This window comes from Mya arenaria, chromosome 17 (genome assembly GCF_026914265.1).
Source record: "Mya arenaria isolate MELC-2E11 chromosome 17, ASM2691426v1".
Taxonomy (NCBI): Eukaryota; Metazoa; Mollusca; class Bivalvia; order Myida; family Myidae; genus Mya; species Mya arenaria.
Window position 1 is genome coordinate 35,794,804 of NC_069138.1, and position 25,268 is coordinate 35,820,071.

Consider the following 25,268-nt stretch of genomic DNA (forward strand, 5'->3'; position numbering starts at 1 on the left):
GTGGACCTGATAAATGAAATAATATTTGTCCAGACATACAGTAGTGGCCTGTGCTTCTGTCTGGCTGGGCTTATCAGTATGAAGTGTCAAGGCTGTAAACACAGGTGAATAGAGAAAGAAGAATCGTGTGACACATGATTGCGCAATTGTTTAGATCCATGTTGTGTGATAAATGACACTAAATGCTTAAAAAATATTATTATATTTTCATCATCCCTCATTAGTAAAGGTTCAAAATTTCATTAAATTGTTAATGCCATTGGTTTAAATCCAATGTCAACAATTAAACATCCAGTTTGGCTTTATTTTTATCTTTTATTTCGTTTGTATCACATTTTTGCAGTATTAAGTTTTAGGAATCACTATTTACCAAATTTATCTCAATAGATTTGGATCAGTATTAACATTAATTTCACATAAGTTTCATCCTAGATTATGTGGATTAGAGCATACTTTTGTTGCCCAAACCTTCTGGAGTCAGCTTTATTTAGATTTCATTTCTACTAATGTGTGTCCTTATAACAAATTGCATGGATATCAACCTTGGGTCTCGGTATTTGCTATATAAATGGTCCAGGTCAAACATTTTAAGCCCTGAAAGTGTTGTTTGTTTTGGTTTTGGCCTAAAAAAAAGGAATATTCCTATAGTTTAACTGTTTTTTGTTTTTTTTCAATGAGAAATTCAAGGGACTGTACAGGCCGTTGACGTCACCAGGAAGTTCAAGCATTATTGCCTTGCAAAAAGTTCAATTTTGTCCATATAAACTCAACAACTGTTAAAGATGATACGAAGGAAAGAAACTTAACGTAGACAAATGTTACTACTTGAGTGACAAAATGAAATTATATGTATAATATTAGAAAGGGAGTATAATTATATATAGATTGAATTATAATGTCTTATTATGGCCTGAGTTGGTTGACTGAGAAAAACTGAGGGCAATTGTAAACGTCCCCTCATGCGCGCCAATCAGGCGCGCCAATCAGGCGTGCCAATCAGGCGTCCCCAGAGTGAGGTGGAACTGATCTTGTTCTGGGACCCTAAAGCCTTCGCATAGTTCAAGATGCTCTTAATAATTGAAACAACTTGACAAAATTGTGTCTGCCCTCGATTTGGAACAGAAAACAAAGAGATCTTTAAGAATTGCATAATAAGGCACTTGGTACCTCAAGGATGCGACACTTGTGTTTGTCTGATGTTTTGATTTCACCCTTATGTATGGTTTGAAGTCCAATTTTGACATCAAGAATCTCTTATGTTTCCTTGTGAAAGACTTACATAGTGAAATTTGAAACTTGACGAAGTGTAAACTCTGACGTAAGTTAACAATATATCAAAGTCTAAGAATCATTTAAGGTGAGAGTAGTGAAAATAAAGGACGTGAATTTTGACTTTGTCAGTGTGGTCCCATTGTACCTCTCCCTCAGTAACCATTTGGGCAGTGGAAGCTTAAATGTTTTATCTGGGTCTTTGTTGAATGTCACTTATGATTTTTTGAACCCACCCCTCAAAATGCAACAGTGTATTAATGCTGTCATTTAGGGGTCAAAATTGACAGTCAATTAGTTGACGATTTGACCCCAGGCTCAATATGGCCACCTACTGTCCACTAGGGTCACTCTGGTCACCTTTGGTGTAGTGGAAGATCAAACATAGATTGTTTCCATGATTAATTTCATTAGGTTGAGAAATGTCATCATTTGTAGCAATGCTGATGTCGGGGCTATATGCGGGTGTCATCTGGTTGCTTTTGATATGAATATTTAAATGCTTTGAAGGCCTTAAACACATCATGTATAGTGTGTAGCCCAAACAAAATGTGACACATTGTCTCTGACCCTACAAATTGAGGGGTGAAATTGAAACGTTGATGACTAATATTTGAATTCACTCCTTCGCAAGGTGTTACAAGGAAACACGAATTTCACTGACTGAAGTTTATTTGTACTTTTATAAATTGACATTCTTAGGAAATTTATAAACCACAATTTTCTTGATGCAATGTTAAAAGGTATGAGTCAAGTAGTGATTAAAGATTTTTAGTGAATTTGTCATTTATTTGCACTGATAACAGTATTAAGTTTTTCCACAAACTGTTCCCACAGACTTTTTGTAGGTTTCCATGTGCAACCGATCAGCCTTATTTTGAATCAAGAATTATCAGTATGTTACCAGCAGCATCAAATTGCCTCAGCCAACAGAGGGAACATTGTTTTACCAGTACGGAAAATTCATTATGATCGTCATTATCCAGTTTAATTAATTCATTGTTAACAGTAGCAGAAATCTGATCCCAACATTGGAAGCACCATGAGTCAAGTTTCTAAAGGAAAAGCAAGGAAACACCGTGAAAAAACAAACTTGATCTTGGTAAACATAGAGGAAAGATTGTTTATAGGGCAGCTGAAGTGTTGCAGACTGTGATGAGTGACACATCTTGGTAGAATCGCATAGTTGAGGCAGATTTTAGCAAACCATTCTTATGTTACTTATAATTTTACATTTATAAACTTGGATTGAATATTCCTTGTGTAGCAGACTGAAATTTAATGCTGCCAGATTCCTGATTCAGAGATTTTGTTCCAAATAAAAAAGAAGAAGAAGAAAATGCTGATTTAACTGGTATCTTTTTTTTCAGAAATAATAAAATAATAAAACAATAAAAACATTAATTCCCCAAATAACATTAAATGTCTTATTCCTTTGATGATTTAAGTTCCTTGTTTAAGTTTCCATAAATTTTAGATATTTTCATATTTGGCATAAACATTTAAATAATTTAATTCATCACACCCAGGAAATGGATTGTTATAAGCCCATTGTGTCTTTTACATTTATAATTGTTCAAAATGGGTTTTATACTGGTAAAATAACCGTTCATTATTTCCACCCATTCTCGTATAACAATGTATTATAACTGCTCGGTGTCGTATAGTGAATGAAACCATTTGATGGATGTTTTATATTTAGCGTTTTCTACCCTGATTTTGTCGTTCAGATGGTGCGTTCAGATGTCGCGTGGCAGTTGTGGGCCTATACAGATCGAGTCGTTCACAAAGAAATCTTCGCTCACAGAACACATGTGTCATTTGTTCGCAATGTGACACGAGAAAAAATGGTCGGCCCTTAGGGCTATTAGTTATACAAAACTAAAGGGTTTTTCAACATCTTGTGATTCCGCCAGATGTTTTTAAATTGAACAGACTGATCAGTTACTTGGAGGGCAAGGGCTTCATTTGTAATCATGTTGGTTTGAAACATTTTTCCAATAGTTTATGTAACTTTGTTGTTTTAACAATTTTTTCTCACTTTCAAAGAGCATAATTATAAAGTAATATTTATGTCAAAATTATTCCGAAATGTGTTTTATTGTGATCATACGGCAAAATTTAAAACACGTTTTGTAAAAATATTCTGGCATTAATTTCCAATGAAATATTTATTTTAATGTTAATATCTGAGGGAGAATAATTAAGATGGATTTATTTCAATTTGGGATAAATTTTTCATATTTATGAAGTACTAAAAGCCTGAATTAATTAGTTTATAAACATCATAATTTTGCCTCGCGCCATTTCCAATGATGAACCAGCATGATCTGTGTACTAATTACTCATTATAAAGTTGTGTGAACTCTAAGTAATAAACCAACTTTATTAGTGTGGTGTAGCCTAACTTTACGATCCTACATCTACTAATTGCTAATGAAAGACAGTTGCGAAATAAACTGTTTGCTCGATCATCATGTATGTAAAATAATCACAGAAAATGGGGCTACAAAAATCATAAATATTTTTTCTTCTGATAATTCAGCAAAACAGGTGTCAAGAAAATGCTGAGTTTTTGTATAATTAACTGTATAGCTTATAAGCATGTTTTTTCACCAATGTTTTCCACATGTGGCATCTTTGACTATCAGAAAATTCTGTTAGAGACTCTTAGCTGTAAATGCTCAATTCTAGCTTTATCAGTTAAGGGAATGTATTTGTATATTGAAAACATTTTTTCCATGAAAAAACATAATCCCTTGGGAAATTTTCTCTTCTCCAGAAATGGCCAGTGTTGTAAACTTCTCTGCATATTTCAAATTGAAGATAAGATTTATGAGTCTTTGGGTAACGACATGAATATATCTCAAACTTTTATTTGTCAGATCTTGAATGCTTTGAATAATTAACACATATTCAGAGTATAATATATATAGCTTTAGGTTTTAAATAATGAAAAAATAATCTTTAATTAATCCAAGTTTAAAAAAAAGGGGGGGGGAGGGCGGTCTTTCACAGAATTTGGGTCGAAAATCATCGACTATTGGGTAAGCATTGGGGGTGGGGGATGGGGGTAACAGCCTCAGTTATATGTGAAAAAAATACATGATATATTCAAAGCAAAAGTTATTTCCATATCAAATCAAATTACAATTACATTACCTTTCTTTCGACTGAATATATTTATCGGATCCTTCACTGAATGCATGCTGTTCCACATAGCAATGCGATTGTCTGTCATCATAACAGAATTAGACACGGGTGAAAACATTAAGACAAATAATTAATTTTCGCGCAAAAATCACCGAACAATGTGAAGCAGGCACTGTGGGAATGCAGGGTTTCGTAATCGAACGATTTTCCAGAGCTGAAAAATCTCAATATTGTTATGCGTTGACCTGCAAATGTAAGAACCAGTAATGTTTGATAGTTTCGTCAGAGAAAGTATGATATTTCTGGTTTGCTCATTTATCACCGAAACATTTTATGGAAAGGCGAATCTGGAGATAATGGTAAAACTGATGTTTCATAATTCATAACCGGATTTATTATCATTCAAAATGGCATTCCCAGACAAAAATCATGAAAAAGAAATAAAGATACAAGCTCAAGTTATTTTGGTTTGATATATTAAATGGCCGCTGCAAATATAAAGATTAGTATATGTGATGGTAAAAAAATTAAGTAAACATTTGAAACAAGAAGTGGTCCTGGCCCATGCAAAATGCAGTTTATAAATTCGAACATTAATTAATATCATTGTTTCATGAAATATAGACAGGCTCTATGCAAAATGTTAAATTTATGTTACAATTCTGTTATAAATGCACCATGCAGTCAATTGAAACCATGGTCCCACAGGTCTGGGGAATAGCGGGTACTTTGACTTTCGGTCTAGCCAATCCCTTGTAAAATCCCTGACCTGTGGGGACAAATTCCTGGTCAATCATTCCAGCCAAATGCCCCGGCACCCCAGGATACCTAGGTATTTAGGCCCAAGGTAAAAACACAGTCCATTTCCCACCCGCTATCCCTGGTATCCCCATGGACCTGGGGGGTGGGGGGGGGGGGCATACTTGCAAATGACTGGTGCCTAAAACAAATGAAAATTGACTAAAAATTATTGCTGAATGTTACTGAAGGGATTTCAATCAGCTAGGCATTGACCTTAGACATCTTTATGATCTACTTCACAAAATGATGTGGACTTACAAATCAGGTTACTGACCATTAATGGCAGTGACCATAAGTGGTGTGAGTGGTCATTTACAAGGTGGACAAGAGGATGCAGATACATATTTATTGGACATTAACTCAATAATGAGAGTCACTTTGACCAGGACATGAATATAACATGAGCACTTCAGTGCAGAAAGTACAGTTAATGAGATCTCCAATGATCAATTGATGTTACTGTCTTTCTTGTTTCATGCAAAATCTATATAATATCAAAGGCATTATATTAAGTTCTTGGTCTATTTCTTAGTCAGTTAATATATACTATTTTTTTAGCTCAGTTAATGTGACGGAAGCTGGTGTTATTAACCATAAGCTTTTGGAATCTATTATTGAGAGTTAAACATGTAAGTTCCTTTTTGTAAATAGAACACAGATCAGCCCTGAATTAAGCCCCACCCTCACACCCAAAACCGTAAATATACCCTCCGGATAGTAACACTGCCCCTGTGTGATCAATCGAAGCAGATGATAATGAAGACTCATCCTTCTGGAATCATAATGATTTTGTTTTATAGTTTCAATGGTGTACATGAACTTGAATGGGATGTCTTGATCTTTGCTCCAAGTTGAAGGAACCACTTGATGGAATGTTAGGGGTCCATCCCTGTATCCGCAGGGATAAAGTCATTAAGGTGATCATGGGTATCAACACACTTATCCAAACAGACTTGTTTCCTGCCAGGTAATGTAGCCATAACACTTTGATGGGATAAAGAGTCAGTTTACAGAAATGATGAAGCTCATCCTGCAAGCAGAAAGGTTGACAGATGAGTATTGTACTAAAAAAAAATCCCTGGAACCCTTTCAGAACCGGCCAGTATTATCTCATCTGGTCTACAAAGAAAAAAGTATTTTCATGGTCATGATTGTTGTACTAAAAACCCTTTGCTATTATATATAGCTCATTGTTTAAAGCCGCCTAAGATATGAAACTGAAACTTGGTAAACATGTTGCAAGAACCAATGCACACATTTACATATATGGGAGGTAACTCTGGCTTTAATAATTGTCAAGATATGCCCCTTGTTTGAATGGAAACAGAAGAGCGTTGACGTCCGCTTCTCGGCGCTTGTTTTGTTGCTGTTCTATTTTGCGATGCAGCTTGGTAATGATGAACATGTCTGCAGATCCCGAGATTCCATGCTGTTGTTTGGGCCTGATCCTGGAACAGGAATGTGCTGGTGCAATGCTTAATGAGTTTATCAGTGAAATTAGCGTTACCGGTAATTGGAGGTTTGGCACAAGTTGAAGAGAAATTAACTTGTTTATTTTGTCTTTGGGCTGCACTTTCTGTTGCAAACAGCATCACCTTCACCAGTTAAGAAAACTAAGTGAATCTGAATGTCTGTCTAAGCTGTAGTTAGGAAAGCCCACAAACTTACAAGCCCGACTATTTAATTCATTGGAAGGTGTGAACTGTCTGATCACATTTTTTCTATGGTTTTACTTTGAAACAACAATTAAGTGCAAGTTTTCATCTCCGCCTACAGAATGAGATCAATCCAAAATTTTCTGAAGAGAAAGATGTACTGTGATATGAAATAATACAATTATTTAATGAGAAAACGTTCATTCAAATACGTTCAATGATTTATTTTCTGTGTTTATTGGCAATTTTCTTTCTTTAACTGAAAGACTACTTCTTTGCGCGGCTTTATTCTGATAATATTACAGTGTTTATTGCAACTTTAGATTAATTGTGTCGAAGGGTTTTCAGGTGTATTTAGTGGGATATTAAATCTCATGCACTCAGTGACCTTAATTGGTTGTATGTAGCCTTTAGGAAGCAGACAATACTTTTGCATGATGATGAAAGTCTGAGTTTCTGAAGCTGATTAAAAACTAGTTGTGTATACATATTTGATCCCAATCATTAATTGGTCTTGTTGTATATGCAGGTAAATGCTGCAGACCTAAATTGGTATTCCATAGGCTAATGCCATCTAAATTCAACCCGGACAGCTGAATTATATTGTGTACATTTTGTTGCAAATTTACAAATGACATCTGACTGAAATTGAAGAAGGTGGTGACATTTAACATATGGCTTGCCTAAAGCCTGGTTGTATATTTATGTTTTCAAATACTTTGATGTGCCTTTACTCTTACAATCGAAATTTATAGTTATCTAAAAACAAGACGTTTTCATTGACTGTCTCGACAAAATATAATCAAGAGTGAAACCTCATTTAAGTTATCTAAATGAAATGATTTGATAAAGGAGGGTTCATGAAATAAATACAAGTGTTGAAGTAGCTTGTATTATCATGATACCCCTAGTTTGAGCTAATGAACTGACAGCTCTCCGTTTTCTCACAGAATCTACCCCTAAGACAAATATAAGAGAACCAAGGTGGCTCCATTTTGAGACAGGTACATTGTAGAAGAAAATAAAATTACCTTAATCATAGCTCTATGGCTCCGTTTTTTCAAAATAAAGACAAATTCAGAGTTGAATAAGAGAGGAAACAAACTATCAAAACAGTGCTTATTGATAAAGATGATGGGAGAGATTCGTGATGTTTATATTGCATGTAAGGACAGTTATTTTTGGGTAAAGTTTTCAGTGAAAGGAAACCGGAGTTTGAAGTTGGGGATAGAGTGTCAACGCTGGCTCCATATTGATGGAGACAGTATCAGTCGGGATCGTAAACTGTACTCCCTCTGTGTCAGAAAACTGAATTAAATCTTTGTGTGTGTGTCCTGCCAATACAATTTGGCAATAATAGAAGCTGGAATTCAGCTGAAGGAAGTTGATCACGCAAGATTATAAATTCAGATGCAATGAAATCTGAAAACAATAAATGTAATTTTCTGTCTGGATAGAAAATTTGAAACGATGCATTCAGGAACTGATTATTAACTTAAATTTGGCTTTCATCTTTTAATCTTTCATTGAGTGAACTTGTTATTTTTTTTCCTGAAAAAGTGGTTACAAGATTATTCAAGTAATAAATTGTGTAATGTTGATAAATCTGTGTGGTTTTGAAAGATTTTTGTTCAATATGTTGTTTAATGATAGGCAACAGCCTTTGAACAGTCTTATAGTCAAAAGTACATAGCTTCTTTCGATTTTTGCCAACGGAATTGTTATAAACATACTTCTGTTCATTAATATGCCAATATAAAAACATATCGCATGCCAATAATAGCATAGATTACCAGGTTCGATGATAAGTAAGAATGGGCCTGTCATTCCAGAGATAAGCCAAATTGCAGTGGAATCCATCCAACCAATATTTTCCAGACAGGCTTTTGATGCAGAAAACTTAATGTCTGCCAGGGGCATATCAAGGCATACTAGTTCTTAGATGTCCAGGCATAAACAAATCAGCTTTTGTCCCCTCCCAAAAATGACAAGTGCTTAAATCTCTAATATTAAGGCATGTAATACAAAGTCAGAAGGCTAAATAAACCTGGGGTTAGATATATTTATAGAGAGCAATCTTTTAACTGGTTGAGTTTATAAAGATTTCACTGAATATTGGCTTTCAGAGTGCTTGAAAATGGGTCTTTCATGATTGTATATACTTCCAAAAAGATCCTGCTGGAGGGGACAATTCACTGACCTGCTCCTACCTAAAACTAAAGTCAACGTCTCTGACTTCAGTATTCTGCCATACAATTCAAAATGCTTCAGGTATGCCAGCCTCTGTCTGCCATATTGAAAGAATACCTGAATTATTAATGCAATGCAAACATTCATATACAGTCTTTTGATGCTGCAATGGATCATTTAGATGCTTGCAGAAACAGAATTGAATTTCAAAAGCTGTGTGTGGTAGTCGATCATTATCAGAGGTTTGCTGGCCTGTGTTTTGAAAAAAATCTGGAAAAAGGGGTGCTATTTTAATTATTAAGGCCAGACATAAAAAAAAAAAAATTCTTATATCCATGTTTAAACGAATGAGGTAAGCAGGTGTATTCTATTTATTTATTCTTTAAATAAAGAAAATCCCAGAATACATTTCAATTTCCACACCAATTTTCGTTATTCTTGCCTAATGCAAGATAATATGTAACAACAACAACAACAACAACAACAACAATGGTATCACAGGGACCTGGCCTTGAATGGCCCTGCTGGCTGGGATGAAAACATTGGCTTATACTTTCATTGTCCATATCACATACTTGTTATCCGGCAAGTATACTTAAAGTAGTATATACAAAGGTATGTTTAGTCTTATAGAGCAAATTATACATTTGTACATTTTAGATCTTTCTCCAATAGATTAGACTGTTAAAATAATCAGAAGTTTCCTAAAATATAAATTTTCTACATTGAAGAAGTCCAGCTAGAGTTCAACAGCTCTTTGGAACATTTGATAAAGTCTTTAACAGGTGTTTAACAGAAGCACTTTGGCAGTTATACGGTAATCATCTGAATAGATTCTTGATGGGGATGGAAAACTTGTTTTCTTTTTTTTTTTTAATGTACCGACTGCGTTAAAAATTATACTTTTTTTAATGCTTAGAATACGTAACTTTTAGCTCTTGAATTTTTAGGTCGAGAAATAGTGGATTATGAAATGGCCTTCAAGGCGTCGTTGTTGTCACCGTTGTTGTCAAACCACGGACATATAGCTAAGAAAATGTTCAAGATTTTTACTTAAAACACGGGTTGCTTGATACCTTAAATTGCCCATGTGTATGTATATTAGGGATCGATGCAAACCAATATTCGAATATTTGAATATTCGATTGAACATTTAGTATTCGAATGTCAAAATCGGTATTCAAATATTCAATGTGTTTTTTGTAGAATCAATAAAATCATAAACTTAATTTAGTGAATTATACCCACTTTTAAACGGAAAGAGCTACGCACAAGCGTTGGTTACATATCCACCTGAGCTCTTGTGTATAGGTGCATATAGTCATCTTAGCCCAGTGTTGTCATCGTTTGATGGTTTAATATTTCCTGTAGGTCTAGGTGTGTCAGTCTCACTCACTCAATCTTTTAAATTGATTGATTTCACGTTGTTATGTCTCACACTGGTGACAAGCTGTGGTCAGACTTTGAAGTGGTCTTCTCCCCCACTTGAAACCTCAGACTAAAGCCTCAGACAGAAGGAATGTACCATATACTGTCACAGCTAGGGTTAATCCCCTCACAAGATGGTGTGGTTACATCACAAATCCTGTCAATGAATTTCCTTTACATCCTTCACAAATTATGTCATATTTATGAGGATCTATCATATTGAGGGTTGGAGCTCTTGGAAATAGTTGGCATCAGGTTTAACAAAAGTAAACATGTTGTTTCCTGTGACGAAACATTGGACATAACCAGTGTTTCTGACTCAACATCAAATTTGAGCGAAAAAGTTTATTAATTATTAATAAATTATGAAAAAAATCATTCATGAACTCCGTATAGAAAATAATATATATATAAATATCACCAAAGTTTATGAGCACCCACAACCCCAGCTATGGAAATAATATATATGAGCGATTATAAATTAGCGCTTAGGTGTATACTTTCAATCACAATGGTAGTTAATGACTGTAAGGTAGTGGGTGACATCATAATGTTCCTTTTTGTTCAATTACTAGCATGTACGTGGTGAATAGCATTGTAATTTATCTTCATGCTATAAGTTATATATAACGGTTAAACTCCGTCCACAGTAATGTTCTGTTCTAGGATTTAAACAAGGCACAATTAATATTGACTATTAAACTGCTTAACAGTAATACTGTTTAAATGGCCAGAATGCCAGCAATGCTTGATGATACCTTGGTTGATATGGAACTGTATTTTACACAGTACTTTATACGGTCACAACTTACTTTCTGAAATCTTGAGGTAGCATGTCAAATCTTGTATCTGCTGTGTACATCATAACCTTATGTATCATATTACTCAAGATGTATTTATTTAGCTTTATGGATACACCACCCTCTCTTTTGTACCACTATTAACAATTTATCCTTGTTAAAACGGCTATATTTTTTATCTATCCAATATTTACTCCCAGTTGTTGAAATAGTTTGTTGACGCCCTCGTACCGATTTCTTAAATGCCATCGACAATTATCTAAGACTATTGGGGACGTATTACCTATATGTTATCATCATACAAACATGCCAATGAAATTTTTTAAGGCCTAACAAAAAAAACCATTTGGTTCGGGTTACCTGACCCTACCTACTAATTAAATAGGTACCCTACCATTTTTATGGTCAGTTGGTAAATAGGAAAATAAAATAAAGAAAAATAAATGATTTTTTTTTTTTAAAGTGTCTGTTTTAATATGTAGTTTAAACCCATTTAAGCTTCGTTTTTTACGCAATATTATTTAACACCATTCCCCAATGCTGTTGATAACGATCTTATATATATATATATAGCCTAAAAAAAAGCCTACCTTCCCTACCTGTTTTTGAAAAGGATATTGACCCTAACCAAACAACAATTTTTTTTTGCCTTATAGTGTATATTCTACTTTTTAATCTTAAAACGGCAATAAATCTTGAGTTATTGACATGCTGTTCACAGCATGTTCAATTAAAATGAGCTCATTTAAATTCTGAATGGAGGTCCATTAAACGGCTGGATAAGGTAATAAACTATTTCCGCTGATAAAAAGAACTTTTACCCAAAAAAACCTTCATCAAAAATGGCTTATTGTCAAACTGTATGAATTACATTCCTTGGAGTGATCTGACTTGGGCCATTTTCGTATGTAGGCCGAAGTATAGTTGTATGTGGCCTAAAATGATTGAACAAATGCAGGCATGTATTGGTGGAACCCTGACTTGGGCCATTTTTGTATGTAGGCCAAAGTATAGTTGTATGTGGCCTAAAATGTTTGAACATATACAGGATGTATGATGAAGTGAGAAGTCTAGCCAGACAATTTGTCATTGAATTTAATATGTTGGCATCTAAAAATGGCCCATGCATGTATAGAATACCCAATGGTAAAAGGCACTAAAATTAGAAGGCAACATTTTGAAAATCATTTTGAGTGCCCAGAATATTGAAAAATATTTGTTTGATGGTTTGAGGAGCCTATGTTCAGGGTTAAGAAGTATTTTAATAAGAAAACATTGAGTGGTCAACCATTTAGGCATGATAATAAATCTTACAGATAAATGATCAAATGTTTAAGCTCTTTACTTAAACCCAAGTGGTGATGTCATGTTAGTGGACAATACTGTTATAAAAGAAGTATGATACTTTGTTGCCTACTAAAAATGCTCATTTCAGCTTATAATAAATCTTACGTATTGTTAAAGAATGCTATTTAAAAGCCCTTCATGTGTCTTAGAATGTAAACAAGGGCATTATTTAAGACTTACCTTATTATGGAAGTTCAAGGGCTTAATCAACACACTTGGTTGTTAATATGACAACTGGCAAGAGCCCTTACTGCAAAGAGCCTGATGTTTGCACAGATTAGGGACTTAAAAGGGGTAGATCCTTGATGTAGAGGATGTGTTGAATTACTGGACCCCATAAAGGGCGCATAGGACCCTTTAATTATGGGTCACATATTGAAATTAGGTAAAAATCTGGTTGATAAGTGTCAGTAGCAATAATTATCTCCAGTAGAACAGACAGACAGTACTTATTATCAAGGATTACAGCGAGTGAAGATGACATCTATTAAAGCTCTTAAATTATCTTGAATTATCTTTGAAAGATACTGATGGGCTTTTAATGAATGTCTGTCAGGGGTCAAGAAATGCAAGTGTTGTGAAAATTGTTTAAAATATCTGACATGGTAAAATCTTAATAGTTTAGAAGTTGTTTTTAGAAGAGGCAAACAGATGACTAAATTTTTAATATAAATTCAGTTAAATATATTCAAGATTTTCAACCTTAATGTGGTCTTACATTTCTTAATCCACATAGTAAAATGGTTATTAACATTTCTGAAATCAATTAATGCACCAGTCAATTGTTACAACCAGCCCCAGGTCTGGGGGTATTGTGGGGGGGGGGGGGGGGGGGGGGGGCGTGGTTTACAATTGACTGGTGCATAAGATTGTCATTGAAAGCACTCTTCAGCACAGCAGGACTGGTGAGTTTCCATGAAGTAGGACAAGCAAGTGAACATTGCAGCGGCGGCAGTAACATGGGCAATGGGCTTGGTTGGCTTTAATCTCACAAACACATCATTTATTAATGTGTCTCTTCCACTGCAACTCATGTCAACCTGACTAATGAGCAACATTATTCAAATGAACATAATGGGTTTTTAAGGGGGGGGGGGATGTCCCTGATACAAAATCCTTATTGTAGTTGTTTGTGGTTAGTGACAATGAAATAAGACTGAAGCTTCTGATTAAGGCATTATTTTAGTGATGTTTGTATGGCAATGCTTAATTTATAATGCATAAATTGATCCAAATGACAGCTAGTGTGTAAATTTGAATTCTTCAAACTCATTCATCCTGATGCAGATATCGTTATTTTTAAATTCAATTGACAATTGATCACAAAGGTATTAAACAATTCATTAAGCATGAATAGGCTGCCCTTAAGGCACCTGCATGATCATGAAATAACTGTAAATAATGAGATAATGTTCCCCAACAAACTTCCTGTATTTATGCAAGGTCAGCTATTTGCTGTATGTAACATATATCATTGTTAAATCATCTCTGGTGTTCGCCATTAATGCCCATTAGAGACAACAGTTTGTGTCCATCCGTTTCACGGCCTACCCTGAAGGGACAATTATGTGGCTGGTGCAGAGATGTATATCAGCATTTTTTGGAGGGGAAGTGTGATTTTGATCACCCCAGGGTCACATTTTGTCACTGGAGTCAACACCTTATTTGTAACTACATACATAGTCTTTAATCATGTACATAATGTCTTTTTAAGTTCATTTGTAGGGTGAATGGGTAAATAGCCTTGGCTTAAAGTGGGATTACAAGATGGATGATAAAAAAACGTAACAAATTAGTGGTATTAATTTATATTATCTTGTACATCACAATAGTGGAATGAGTAACTGTTTTAACTTAAAATTTCATTTTATAGGCCTAATGATGAAATTGTTCTTCATTAAATTTGCATAATAAGGCCAGTAACATCAATTACTTGTAGTTCTTGCAGAGAAGACAAATTTCATGATTTTTGTTTATGTGGGGTCTCTAAAATAATATAGTAAATGCATAGAAATTAAATTGAAGAGGTGGTAAGGTTATATTTATCAATCCATCAACCAGATGAAGGGGCATGAATATTTCATCAGCTTCTTTCTCCCTGCCCAACAAAAGCATTAGAGTGCTTCTGAGGTTTTCTCACCATGAATGGTCTAGACTTTCTGGATTCAGCTCTGTAAATTGACACCCCAAAAGTTTTTTGTACACAATTTAGTCCCAAGGGCATCCAGTTTGATTTAGTCAATATATGTCCAGATTTACGGCACTTTGTTCCATGACTATTATAGATCAGTCCATAAAAGGAGCCAGCTCGCTTAATAGCCAGACTGCTATATCATTTGATATCAGGCACATAAGTGTTATCAAGTAAGCCAGGGTAAATTACATGCAATATTCATTGTTATTAAAGTTTTGTACGAAATGACCTGCCAAGGTTTCATATTCATATTTTGCTGGCTATTATACATATTATATACCCTTAATATTCAGCATAAATCAAGATGCTGTCAACTGACAGTACATGAAACTATACAGCAATACAGGCCATATTCCCAGAGTGGATGGAGACAGGTTTTCCATATTCGAATATGACAGAGTCTCTAATAGGCTACATTGTTCTTCCATTAGCTACATATGGTCGTTACGAGAAGGTACAGGGGCATAATTGGACACTTGACATTCGCCCGCTTCCCAACTTGGCTTATTTTACTGATTTATTGGACAGGGCTAATGCATTTACATTTCTATTGCACTTTATTGTTATACATTAATACTGTCCTTTGAATTTATTGTGCGTATTGTTTTACATTATTGCCGTCCGATGAATTTTGCTGGAGGACACATTCAGTTTACTTTTGTAAACAGAGCTCTTTAAAAGTGAGCTCACTATTAAAGTGGTGTCTGACTTAAGTTCAATGTAAAATGTCAAAGTATCATGTTTGCTACACTCACAAGGATGAATGTGCTCTAGTAGTATATATATGTCTGCCTTTCACCCAAGGGGTTGTGTGTTTGATCCCGGACAGCTGTCTGAAACAAAATGGACACCATTTCTGGTTTTTCCCTAGGAAACAGACTCAAGAGTGATTCTGACTTTTAGATCTGATCATCAAAATTGAGCTAATATAAATTAGTAAAAAAATACAATAACTATGATTTTTTATAAAGATTTGTTCTGAACCGATGGAAATCAGCTTTTTACCTAGTTATGTTATATTCACTTTCTATATTTGGGTGTTTGTGTATTTCCAGCACAATGCCGCACATCCCTGGGTATGCAATCGGGCGAGATCCCAGACTCTGCCATAACAGCTAGCTCCTCGTTCAACGATGACAGCGTTGGACCAAGAAATGCCAGGTATATTTACAGAACAGAACAGAACAAACCAGAACATTTATTGTTTATTTGAACATAATGTTAATTTTCAAATAAAGTTCATATGATTGTAACAATTACAAACACACATGGCATGGTGATAATAGTTATATGCAAGAGTGCTTTAAACATATCTAAAATTAGATTTTTTTAATAAGACAGTAAAGTTAACACCAATGTCATGCTAAAAAAATCAGGATTAAAAAAAAAAATCATTGTCATTTTAACCTGTGGCCCTGTATAATTGCAGACTGTGTCACATATTATAATCTTACGGAATGCAACACCTACCTGTTTTTAAATGATGACAGCGTTGGAACATGTGGAACAATTAATAGTATAATACCATTTTCATTAAGCAATCATGGAATGAAAGACCTGCATAATTATAAGGCAAAGAAAGTTACAATTTTTGTTGTTATTAAAGAAAATATTGCAGATTACCTATTATCATCGTTAGTTTCTTTGATATGGTTCCAGATATTTAACCGACAAAAGTAAAGAAAAAAGAGTGCACCGCCTCAAATTTTCTGGCAAAAGACAAACCATGGCATTAAACCATTCAGCGTAACATGTTCTGAAAACAATTTCTTTTAGAGTTGCCTCTGAGAAAAGTGTTAAGTGTTAATGTCTGCATTTCTGTTGGTTAAAATGCCAATAAATAATTGCATATGATATCTTTGTAGTAAATCCAATTTGTAACCAATAAAGTCTGATATGGTTTCTATAAAAAACTTCATGGAATCAAATTGTTGCCATGGCAACTGAGGTAAACAAGGAGTTTGAAAGTGAAATTACTGCACGTTAACCAGGAAGATTCATTAGCTAAGTTTTGATGCCATGTTTTACTTAAGACCCAATCAATACGTTCATGATACACATCGATTTTGCAGGAAAGCTAAACTAAGCCAATTTATTCATTGCGTCTAATAAAAATTCTGTTTTTTTATACATGACAAAGTACATCTTTACGTTTCCAAGAGCAAATCCCAAAATAAAGCGAAAACATGCACCCTAAATTCCTTAATATAAATTGATTAATTAAATTTGAAATTTTGCTGAGCTGATATACATGTATATTTGTGTAACATTACTTTTCAAATTTTGTGATAGTTAGAACATATTGTATAACGTCTTAATGATCAAGAAGCACGAAGCGAGCGAGCTTATCTTAGTCGTAAAGATTTAACACAATATGTTCTAACTGACTTCAATTATAATGTGTGTTCAGTAGGCGGGGGAACCAAATTAGTGCATGTCTGTGAAGTCATTACAAAACTCAGCAATTCTTAACAATTAAGCATTGCCGAATTGTAAGTTATTTATAATCTGAACACTAAAAATTTAGTTTTAAATAAAATCCAGAACAAAAATCATGCAGCCTTTCCTTATAAATTGATTTATTGAATTATAAGTTTTCCTGAACTAGTTATATATCTGTATCAACCTTCCAGATTAAAAGTAAATGTCTTCGGGGAGCAGAGTACCCAATTTCGCTCAAAATGATTGTCTAGCTTTCTTTCGATCTCTGTTGTAGAAATGACACTAAATGGTTATTTATAACCTTATTTTGTGCATGCCTTACTAGGCAATTTTCCTAGCATGCAATGTAGCCACTCGGAAATTCGGGAAAGGAATCCCACATGGAATATATAACTGAGTTAAGACATAGCCAGATTGTCGCCGGCGTGTCTTAGAAGATCTTTTGATCAATAGCATTGTCATGTTGCAGGATACCAAATACGATTTACACCCATTAATATGGGCATTGGGTTAGGATGAACATATCCTGACTATCGACATAGATTACTGTAATTGCTAACAACAGCAGGGACATGGGACAGAATTGCTGCCCGCTTTGTCTTATTATATTCTGATTATTAAATAGGTGGGTTCTGTTGTATGGCTGTCTGTAAGTATAAAATCATTCAGATCCAGGCATATAAACACTTTTGTTTGTATGTTGTTTCTATGTCGATATAATATGTTTTCAAATTAAAGGACTTTTGAGATGGGGTGGGGACTGGGAAGGGGCAGGTTTAGTTGTACTCAAATTTTTGAGTAGCAGATTGTCAGCCTCTTCTAAATGTTAAGCACCCATCACTTTGCATCACTTCAGAAGAATGTGTCTTCCTTACTGGTTGCCCACAAACCATATTTTTGAAGAGTGCCTTTTTAACCACCAAGTGCCAAGTGAGCCTTTGTTTGATTTTACATTATCAGAATGGGATAGCCCAGCAATATATTCAGATACCAGCCCTTGGTTTAGAATATGCATTATTTTGTCTCGGTACCAGTAACTGTTGACATTTAAGATATAAAATGTTTTGGTCCTTTCTGACATAAATGTTTCTACAGAGCTTTAAATATTTGGTAATTACTATGTAAAGCCTAATACAAAAATAAAAATAAATAAAAAAAGCCTACCTGATTTTGAAAAGGATGAACCATTTTTTCTAATTATATTGTTATGAACAAAAATACATAAAAAATGTGCAATAACATTTCTTTTTTAAATGGTAAAGCAAAATATTAAAATAATTAGGTGATAAAATTTGGTGTATTTTAATTTAAGAATTTGTAAAGAGACTCAAAGATGTGTTACTGTAGACGGTATGGAGTCTAACAGACACTTTCATAAACAATTACCAGGAAGAGGATCCCACTTCAAACAGAGTTGACAGTAGAGTATAAACACAGTGCTTCTGTAAATTACATTCCTGTTAGGCGGGCCTTATCAGCACAGTAGAAATAGCCATCAACCAGTGGTCAGTGTGATGACAGATGAGTATCTGTTTCATTTATATAGGGTGTTGGTCTGAATGGACCATTACTGTCTTAATTATGATCTTTATCTTAATTGCATTCCTTCTCTTAATAAACACAATTGAGTGAAATGTTAAAACTAGATGTCTTTTTAATTATTTCTTTTCAAACACAAAAAGTCAAGGTTATGCACCAGTCAATTGTAACCAGCGCATTCACTCGGCACTGTGGGGCCACCTGGAAGGTAAAAACATGGCCCAATTCCCCCACTTCCCTTGGTATACCCCCCCCCCCCCAACCTGGGGACCATGCTTACAATTGACTGGTGCATTACATCATTACAAACATGTCATTGAATTTGTTTTTGTTAAAAAAAAAAATCAATGTGTCAATTAAATGGTGAATACAAAGTTATATTGAACTTTATTTCTGGAATCTTTAAGAACAGAATAATTTAAATCATTGATTAACAAGTGGCCAGGGTATCGTCACTGGTGACAGGTGCGGCCAACCACTTGACCACTTAATATCCTCTCTGGCTCCAAACAGCTTACTATTCCTGGAAAAGTTCTCAACTTTCTTGAAGAATGTTTAGTAAACCATCTCCAAAAAGTTTATAGAACTTCTGGCCCTGACATTCTTCTGTTTCCCAGGAATTCTCAGATAAATGTTTATAGATCCTGCAATAAAAAATAATAGTTACAGTTTTATTTGTGTATGTTCGGGAGATTAGGGCTGAGCTGTCAATTGCAAATGGTACTCTTCTTCTACAGCAGATAAAATACATAATTTACATTAATGTCAAGTTTCCTAGACCTTTCTCGCACAAACAATTAATTGCTCATCACATTGTTTTTTTGTGTATGTTCTATAAATAGCACCGGGATAATTGTCAAGAAACAAAATATTTCATTGGTAATTAAATATGAAGTGATTTAATTCTTCTTGCTTTATGATACACTGTTTGTTAATTGTCTTTTAAGAGTTCCGCTCTTCTAGTGGTTTTGCTTGAGTTAGGAATTTTAAAAATTTCAATCATGAAATGCATACATTATGCACAAGTAAATTGTTAAACTACGTCCCCAACCCCGAACCCCCAGGTGCAGGGATAAGTCAGGACTTTTACTGCGAGGTCAAACTGCTGGTAAAATCCCACCAAATGCCTCCACACCCCGGGAACATCCTAGTTAAGGCCCATTCCCCGCTATTTTTTCTGCGCGAAAACAAAACCATAGCATTCACTCGGCTTTACGGCCCCTGCGAAAATGATGGCCAATAACCATGGACTACCATGGACTACCATGGTAGTTCATGGTCATATGACCATGGACTACCATGGACTACCATGTTACGTCAAATGGCCGCCCCACGGTATCACACCATGGTAGACCATGGTATTATACCATGGTAGACCATGGTCTACCATGGTTTGATACCATGGTAGACCATGGTAGCACACCATGGTAGAACATGGTAGCACACCATGGTAGACCATGGTCATAAACCGTGGGGCGGCCATTTGACGTTACATGGTATACCATGAACTACCATGATATATCATGAACTACCATGGTATATGACCATGAACTACCATGGTAGACCATGAACTACCATGGTATATGACCATGAACTACCATGGTAGACCATGAACTACCATGGTATATGACCATGAACTACCATGGTATATGACCATGAACTACCATGGTAGAGACCATGAACTACCATGGTATATGACCATGAACTACCATGGTAGACCATGAACTACCATGGTCACATACCATGGTAGACCATGGTCACATACCATGGTAGAATATGGTCACATACCATGGTAGACCATGGTCACATAAATAGGATTGACAACAAACTTAACAAAGATCAAAATCAGTGAAATGGAATTGTATTGATTAAAATATGTTTATGGCGTCATCTAGTTTAGCATGCCGAGTACTGTATTCTGTTGATATCCCATTTACATGTATATGAGAAGGAAAAAAAAAAGTCTTATTTCTCTGCAATAGCTAACAACTTGTGCCAAACTTTGACTAGAACAAAATTATAGTATATATATATATATATATATATTTAGTATGATATAGGCCTCAAACTGTCCATTATGTAAAATATTGGAGCGTCTTCAATATAGTTCTTAAACTGAAACTGTTACATTTCAAGAACTTGAATTGTTCCTGCACACTTAAAGAGTAGTAAAAGTACAGTTCTTGAACAGTTCAAGAACAATTCATGCACATTTCTTAAATAGTAGTAAAAGTACAGTTCTTGGAACAGTTCAAGAACAATTCATGCACATTTCTTAAAATGTTCTTATCATTTTCTAGTGGTTCTTGTACACGTTAAGAATAGATCAAGTACGGATCTAGAAATGTTCTTGCATGGATTAAAATCTTGAAATCTACCCAGTACATTCCTGACTAGATGTGATAACAATTGTTAAACGATAACGTTTTAGGAACAAATCTTGAACAATTGTTACATTATAACTTTCTTGTTTAAAATGTCAACCACTATTATGAAAGAAATAGTCAACAAGAAAATTGAAAACACTTTCTTATAAGCTCCAGTTTTAGGTAACCAATTTCAATTCTTCATGAAAAGTAGATTACTTTTCTTAACTGCTTCTGTTTTACCACAATGAACATTTTTTTCATTTATGATTATGTATTAAAGTTACAAGTATTGCTCACATTTTACTGCGCTTATGCTGTATGAACGCAGTAGGGTAAGAAAGCAAATGACCCAAGATGCTCTAACATGCTTTATGAAATTTGCTCACATGCCCTACTGCGCTCTTACAGCATAGACGCAAGTAAAACTGTTATCTCTCCTTAATTATATCATTATATTTTTCAAACATGTACTTTTAACCAATGTGCATAAAAACATGGATAAAAAATTCAAACTAACACAGTTGATAAAGTTATTGTATTTAAGAAACAAAAAGTATGCACCTGCACATTAATGGTTCTTAAAGGTAATTCTGGAGTTTAAATGCATAGTTATTAATGACTTAATTTTTTGCATCAGCGCGCCAAACTCAGTTTTGTATTTACTGATAAAAGTTAGTCATACAGTTGTTATTTTGATTCTAGAACGACAGCGTATTAATTGATTCGCATTTATCATTTTCCATGTATCGAGCTTCTTTAGTCCAGCAAATTACTTATCCATGTCAGTGACGTCAAGCGTTTGATGAGAATAACATGAACTATTCATGAATGACAATTTGGACAAATCATGTTCATGAACTTCCACTAAGTTCATGAACTCCTGCTTAGTAAATGAACTTGACAGTTCATGAACATTATTTTTCCAAAATGTCATTCATGAACTAAATTCATGAATAGTTAATGTCATTCGACACAAGGTGATAATTTCATCATTACTACACATCCATTTATAACAGTTTTAATTTCTTATGACGCATATAAACACAATTAGTAAGAAACCATTGAATTGCTCATTTCAGTCCTTGACATTTACATCTAGTCTCTGTACCCAGGTCCCTTTTCCTTATACACTTGATGATGAAACGCATCTGCGAAAAGATTTTTTGCAGTCATTCTTTGCATGATTGTTTTTGTTGAAGTGGTCTTTTCTTAACTCTGGAAGCCTTTCGTTGTCTAAGACTTTGACATCCATCTTCCAACCTGAAAAATATTTCTTTTATTTATTTGTACTGCCAACATTTTCAAATAACTAACGGCCAGTTGGTTATCAAATCAGTGCGAATTAAGATTTCAATGTTGCAGGTATATAAATTAATGATAGCTTATTTAATTCTTTCGAACCAAAGAGCTCAAATTTATTGAGTCTGATTTTTTTTTAAAGATTCTCATTAGTGTTTGTCTGTTACATATAAAATCCACTCCACACATCCAACCATATTGTTTTCAAAACCAGAATGAAAATCTTACCATTTGCTTTAAAAAATAGTCTACTCACTGATGGATTTGACAATTTACGGCTTTGAATGTTTTTCTCCTTCACTGGTTGATTCGTTTGAGGACTGATGATTTATTTGTTAGCTCCTTTGGGTTGGCTAAAATAGACGAAACAACATTTCAGACACTTAACCATAATTTGCTTGCATAGTGGTTATTTAAAAGGTCAAGGGTTGGCAGCGATGCAAAAGTCCATTGAAGGACCAAAATTTAAAAATGTTAAAAAAATCAATTTCTTCTTAGTTTTGAGGTTCAATATTTAACAAGCATGATTCATACCCATTTATCCATTGCAACATGAGAAGCTGTAATTAGGATTTGAGCATATTTTATGATATAAGATTTTATCAGATTTCAAATCAAAAAGCTATATTGTCTTTAAACATAAAGAGTATATTTGTGACTGAGTCGAAGTTATTGAAACTGTCCAATCAACAATGTCTTTGTTTTGATTGCAGCTATATTTAAAAAGATATTAACATATTTGTAACCCGGAAATGATCTCTCATCCACTACTTTTCATTATTAACCTGAAGAACTTTTATTTTTTATTTGACAAGATATAATAACGAACTCACAACATTGTTAAATAGGTAGTCTGGAGCATTTTGACATGAAAACAAAGTGATAATGTCAACAGACTTTTTAGAATAAATGTGAAAGTTTTTTTTATAAAAAATATTAATATTCTATTGTAAAATTTGTTAACTCCCTACTAACATGTCGCCAAAAATATATGTTTCACTCCCCTAAAAGATCGTTCCTCAAAACAATAAAAACTTTTTTAAAGGTTTTAGTTTTTGACCTTCCCCACCCACTTTTGCATCGCTGCCGGCCCATTACAATTGATCCTTTTTCTCGACAAAAATAGCTTACCAACGTTAAGAAACAAATTTAAAAGCTGCTTTAATATATATATAAATTAAGTATTAGCTGAACGCTAGTCAAAAACAAGCATTTAACTGTGTTTCTACACAAACGTATTTCGTATGTTTGTCGCGAAAATGTATTACAACAAAACATATTTGCTCATTACTTCAAAATGTTGCTATGTTATTTTAAACAATAATATTAGCGTAAAAGATCGTTATAAACGTTACTGAATTATACTCCTTACATCGCTTGAACTTACCTTAAATAAACGAAACAAGACATCAGTTTATTTGGCGCATTATATTTCGACAAAAATGGCGGGCGTTCGAAACTATCTCCGCCAGTGAAGAGCGTTTCGTCTTAAATGCGTAACCGTTAGAATATAGTTATATAGCTACGTTAGAATATGGCTATAGTATTTTGTAAATATTATATTTAACCGGTTTAACAACTAATTAACCAGTGTTGACCACAGGTGCTCGTCACATTGCCTGGATACAGTAATTTTATATACAGTAAAATATTTTATTTATTTTTTTTTTTTTTTGACAAGATAGTGAATATATGTCATTTTAAAAAATATTCCACATTTTTCATGAAAAAAAGTTACTAATAACTTGACAAAATCTTGACAAAAAATAAATAAAAAAATCTATTAAAAAAAATATATATAAAAAATATAAATTACTGTATCCAGGCAATGTGACCAGCAATCCATGGCACCTTACATGATACATATGATATATGTGGTGCTTTAATTAAAATAAATTTAATTTTAATGTTCATGTTATTTTGATATGGAATTTTCTTTACGTTTGTTATTTTTTATTTATAATCTTTGGGTTATAACTGGGCCAAATGTGTTACACTAAATGCACCAGCCAGTTGTAACCACAGCTACCTCAACTTCCTGCCTGTTGCTGATGCAACTACTTGTTTTTGTACAAGTTTCCTTTCAAAGACATATGCAGAACATTTTAAGAACTTGCCATGTTCATAAGCTGTTCCTATGATGTGCCAAATTGTTTAAAAAGAACATTTCAAGAACATAAAAGTTCATAAACTATTCTTTAAATGTGCCAACTTGTCTTTATGAACAGTTCAAGAACATTTTAAGTGCAAACACTATTCATGAACTGTTCTTATATTGTACTTAAGACTTTAATATAGAACAGTATTAGAACAACAATAGTCTTTAAAAAATTCAAGAACTGTTCTTAAAAAGTATTCTTGAACTGTTCAAGTACAACTGTTCTTAAAAGTGATCAGTTACTGTTCTAGTACAGTTTTGCATAGTTCTTGAACAGTAATTAAACACAAGAACATCATTTCACAGAGGAATGGAGCATAGATGCTCATTAATGAGCAAATGCTCTATTTCCCACAAATTGTTTTCAAAGGTTTTCAAATTTGGCATTCTTCCTTTCCAATAGATATTCTTCCTTTCCATCAGATGCTTTCGTTGTGGATGAGTCTAAAATTAGCAGAACAGCTGGTAAAGGGTTAATACTGAAACACAACTTCTGTTGTTGACAAGTTGTGTGTTTACTAAATATCAGTAAAGAATAAGACCACATTTATTAAGTTGCTATTTCTGTTATTTACCAAAATCAACAAATCATTTTTAGACTTATCCAAAGTAAAGAATCAGATA

At 34.1% G+C, this 25,268-nt stretch overlaps 1 protein-coding gene and 1 long non-coding RNA gene across 4 annotated transcripts in view; one reads left to right on the forward strand and one right to left on the reverse strand.

Moving 5' to 3' along the window:
• LOC128223822 (discoidin domain-containing receptor 2-like) overlaps positions 1-25,268 on the forward strand; it is a 67,683-nt gene that overhangs the window by 8,100 nt on the left and 34,315 nt on the right. For both annotated transcript variants that reach the window (XM_052933241.1, XM_052933242.1), the window contains exon 2: positions 15,893-15,998. In XM_052933241.1, the coding sequence (XP_052789201.1) occupies positions 15,893-15,998 (106 nt within the window). The remainder of the gene's footprint in view (positions 1-15,892; positions 15,999-25,268) is intronic.
• Positions 22,190-24,084, reverse strand: LOC128223823 (uncharacterized). 2 transcript variants are annotated; one of them, XR_008259365.1, is made up of 3 exons: positions 23,874-24,084; positions 22,743-22,839; positions 22,190-22,447 (listed from the first exon to the last, which is right to left on the reverse strand). It is a non-coding gene; the product is annotated as an uncharacterized LOC128223823 (long non-coding RNA). The 2 variants fall into 2 exon arrangements; XR_008259364.1 differs by having other exon boundaries at positions 22,743-24,084.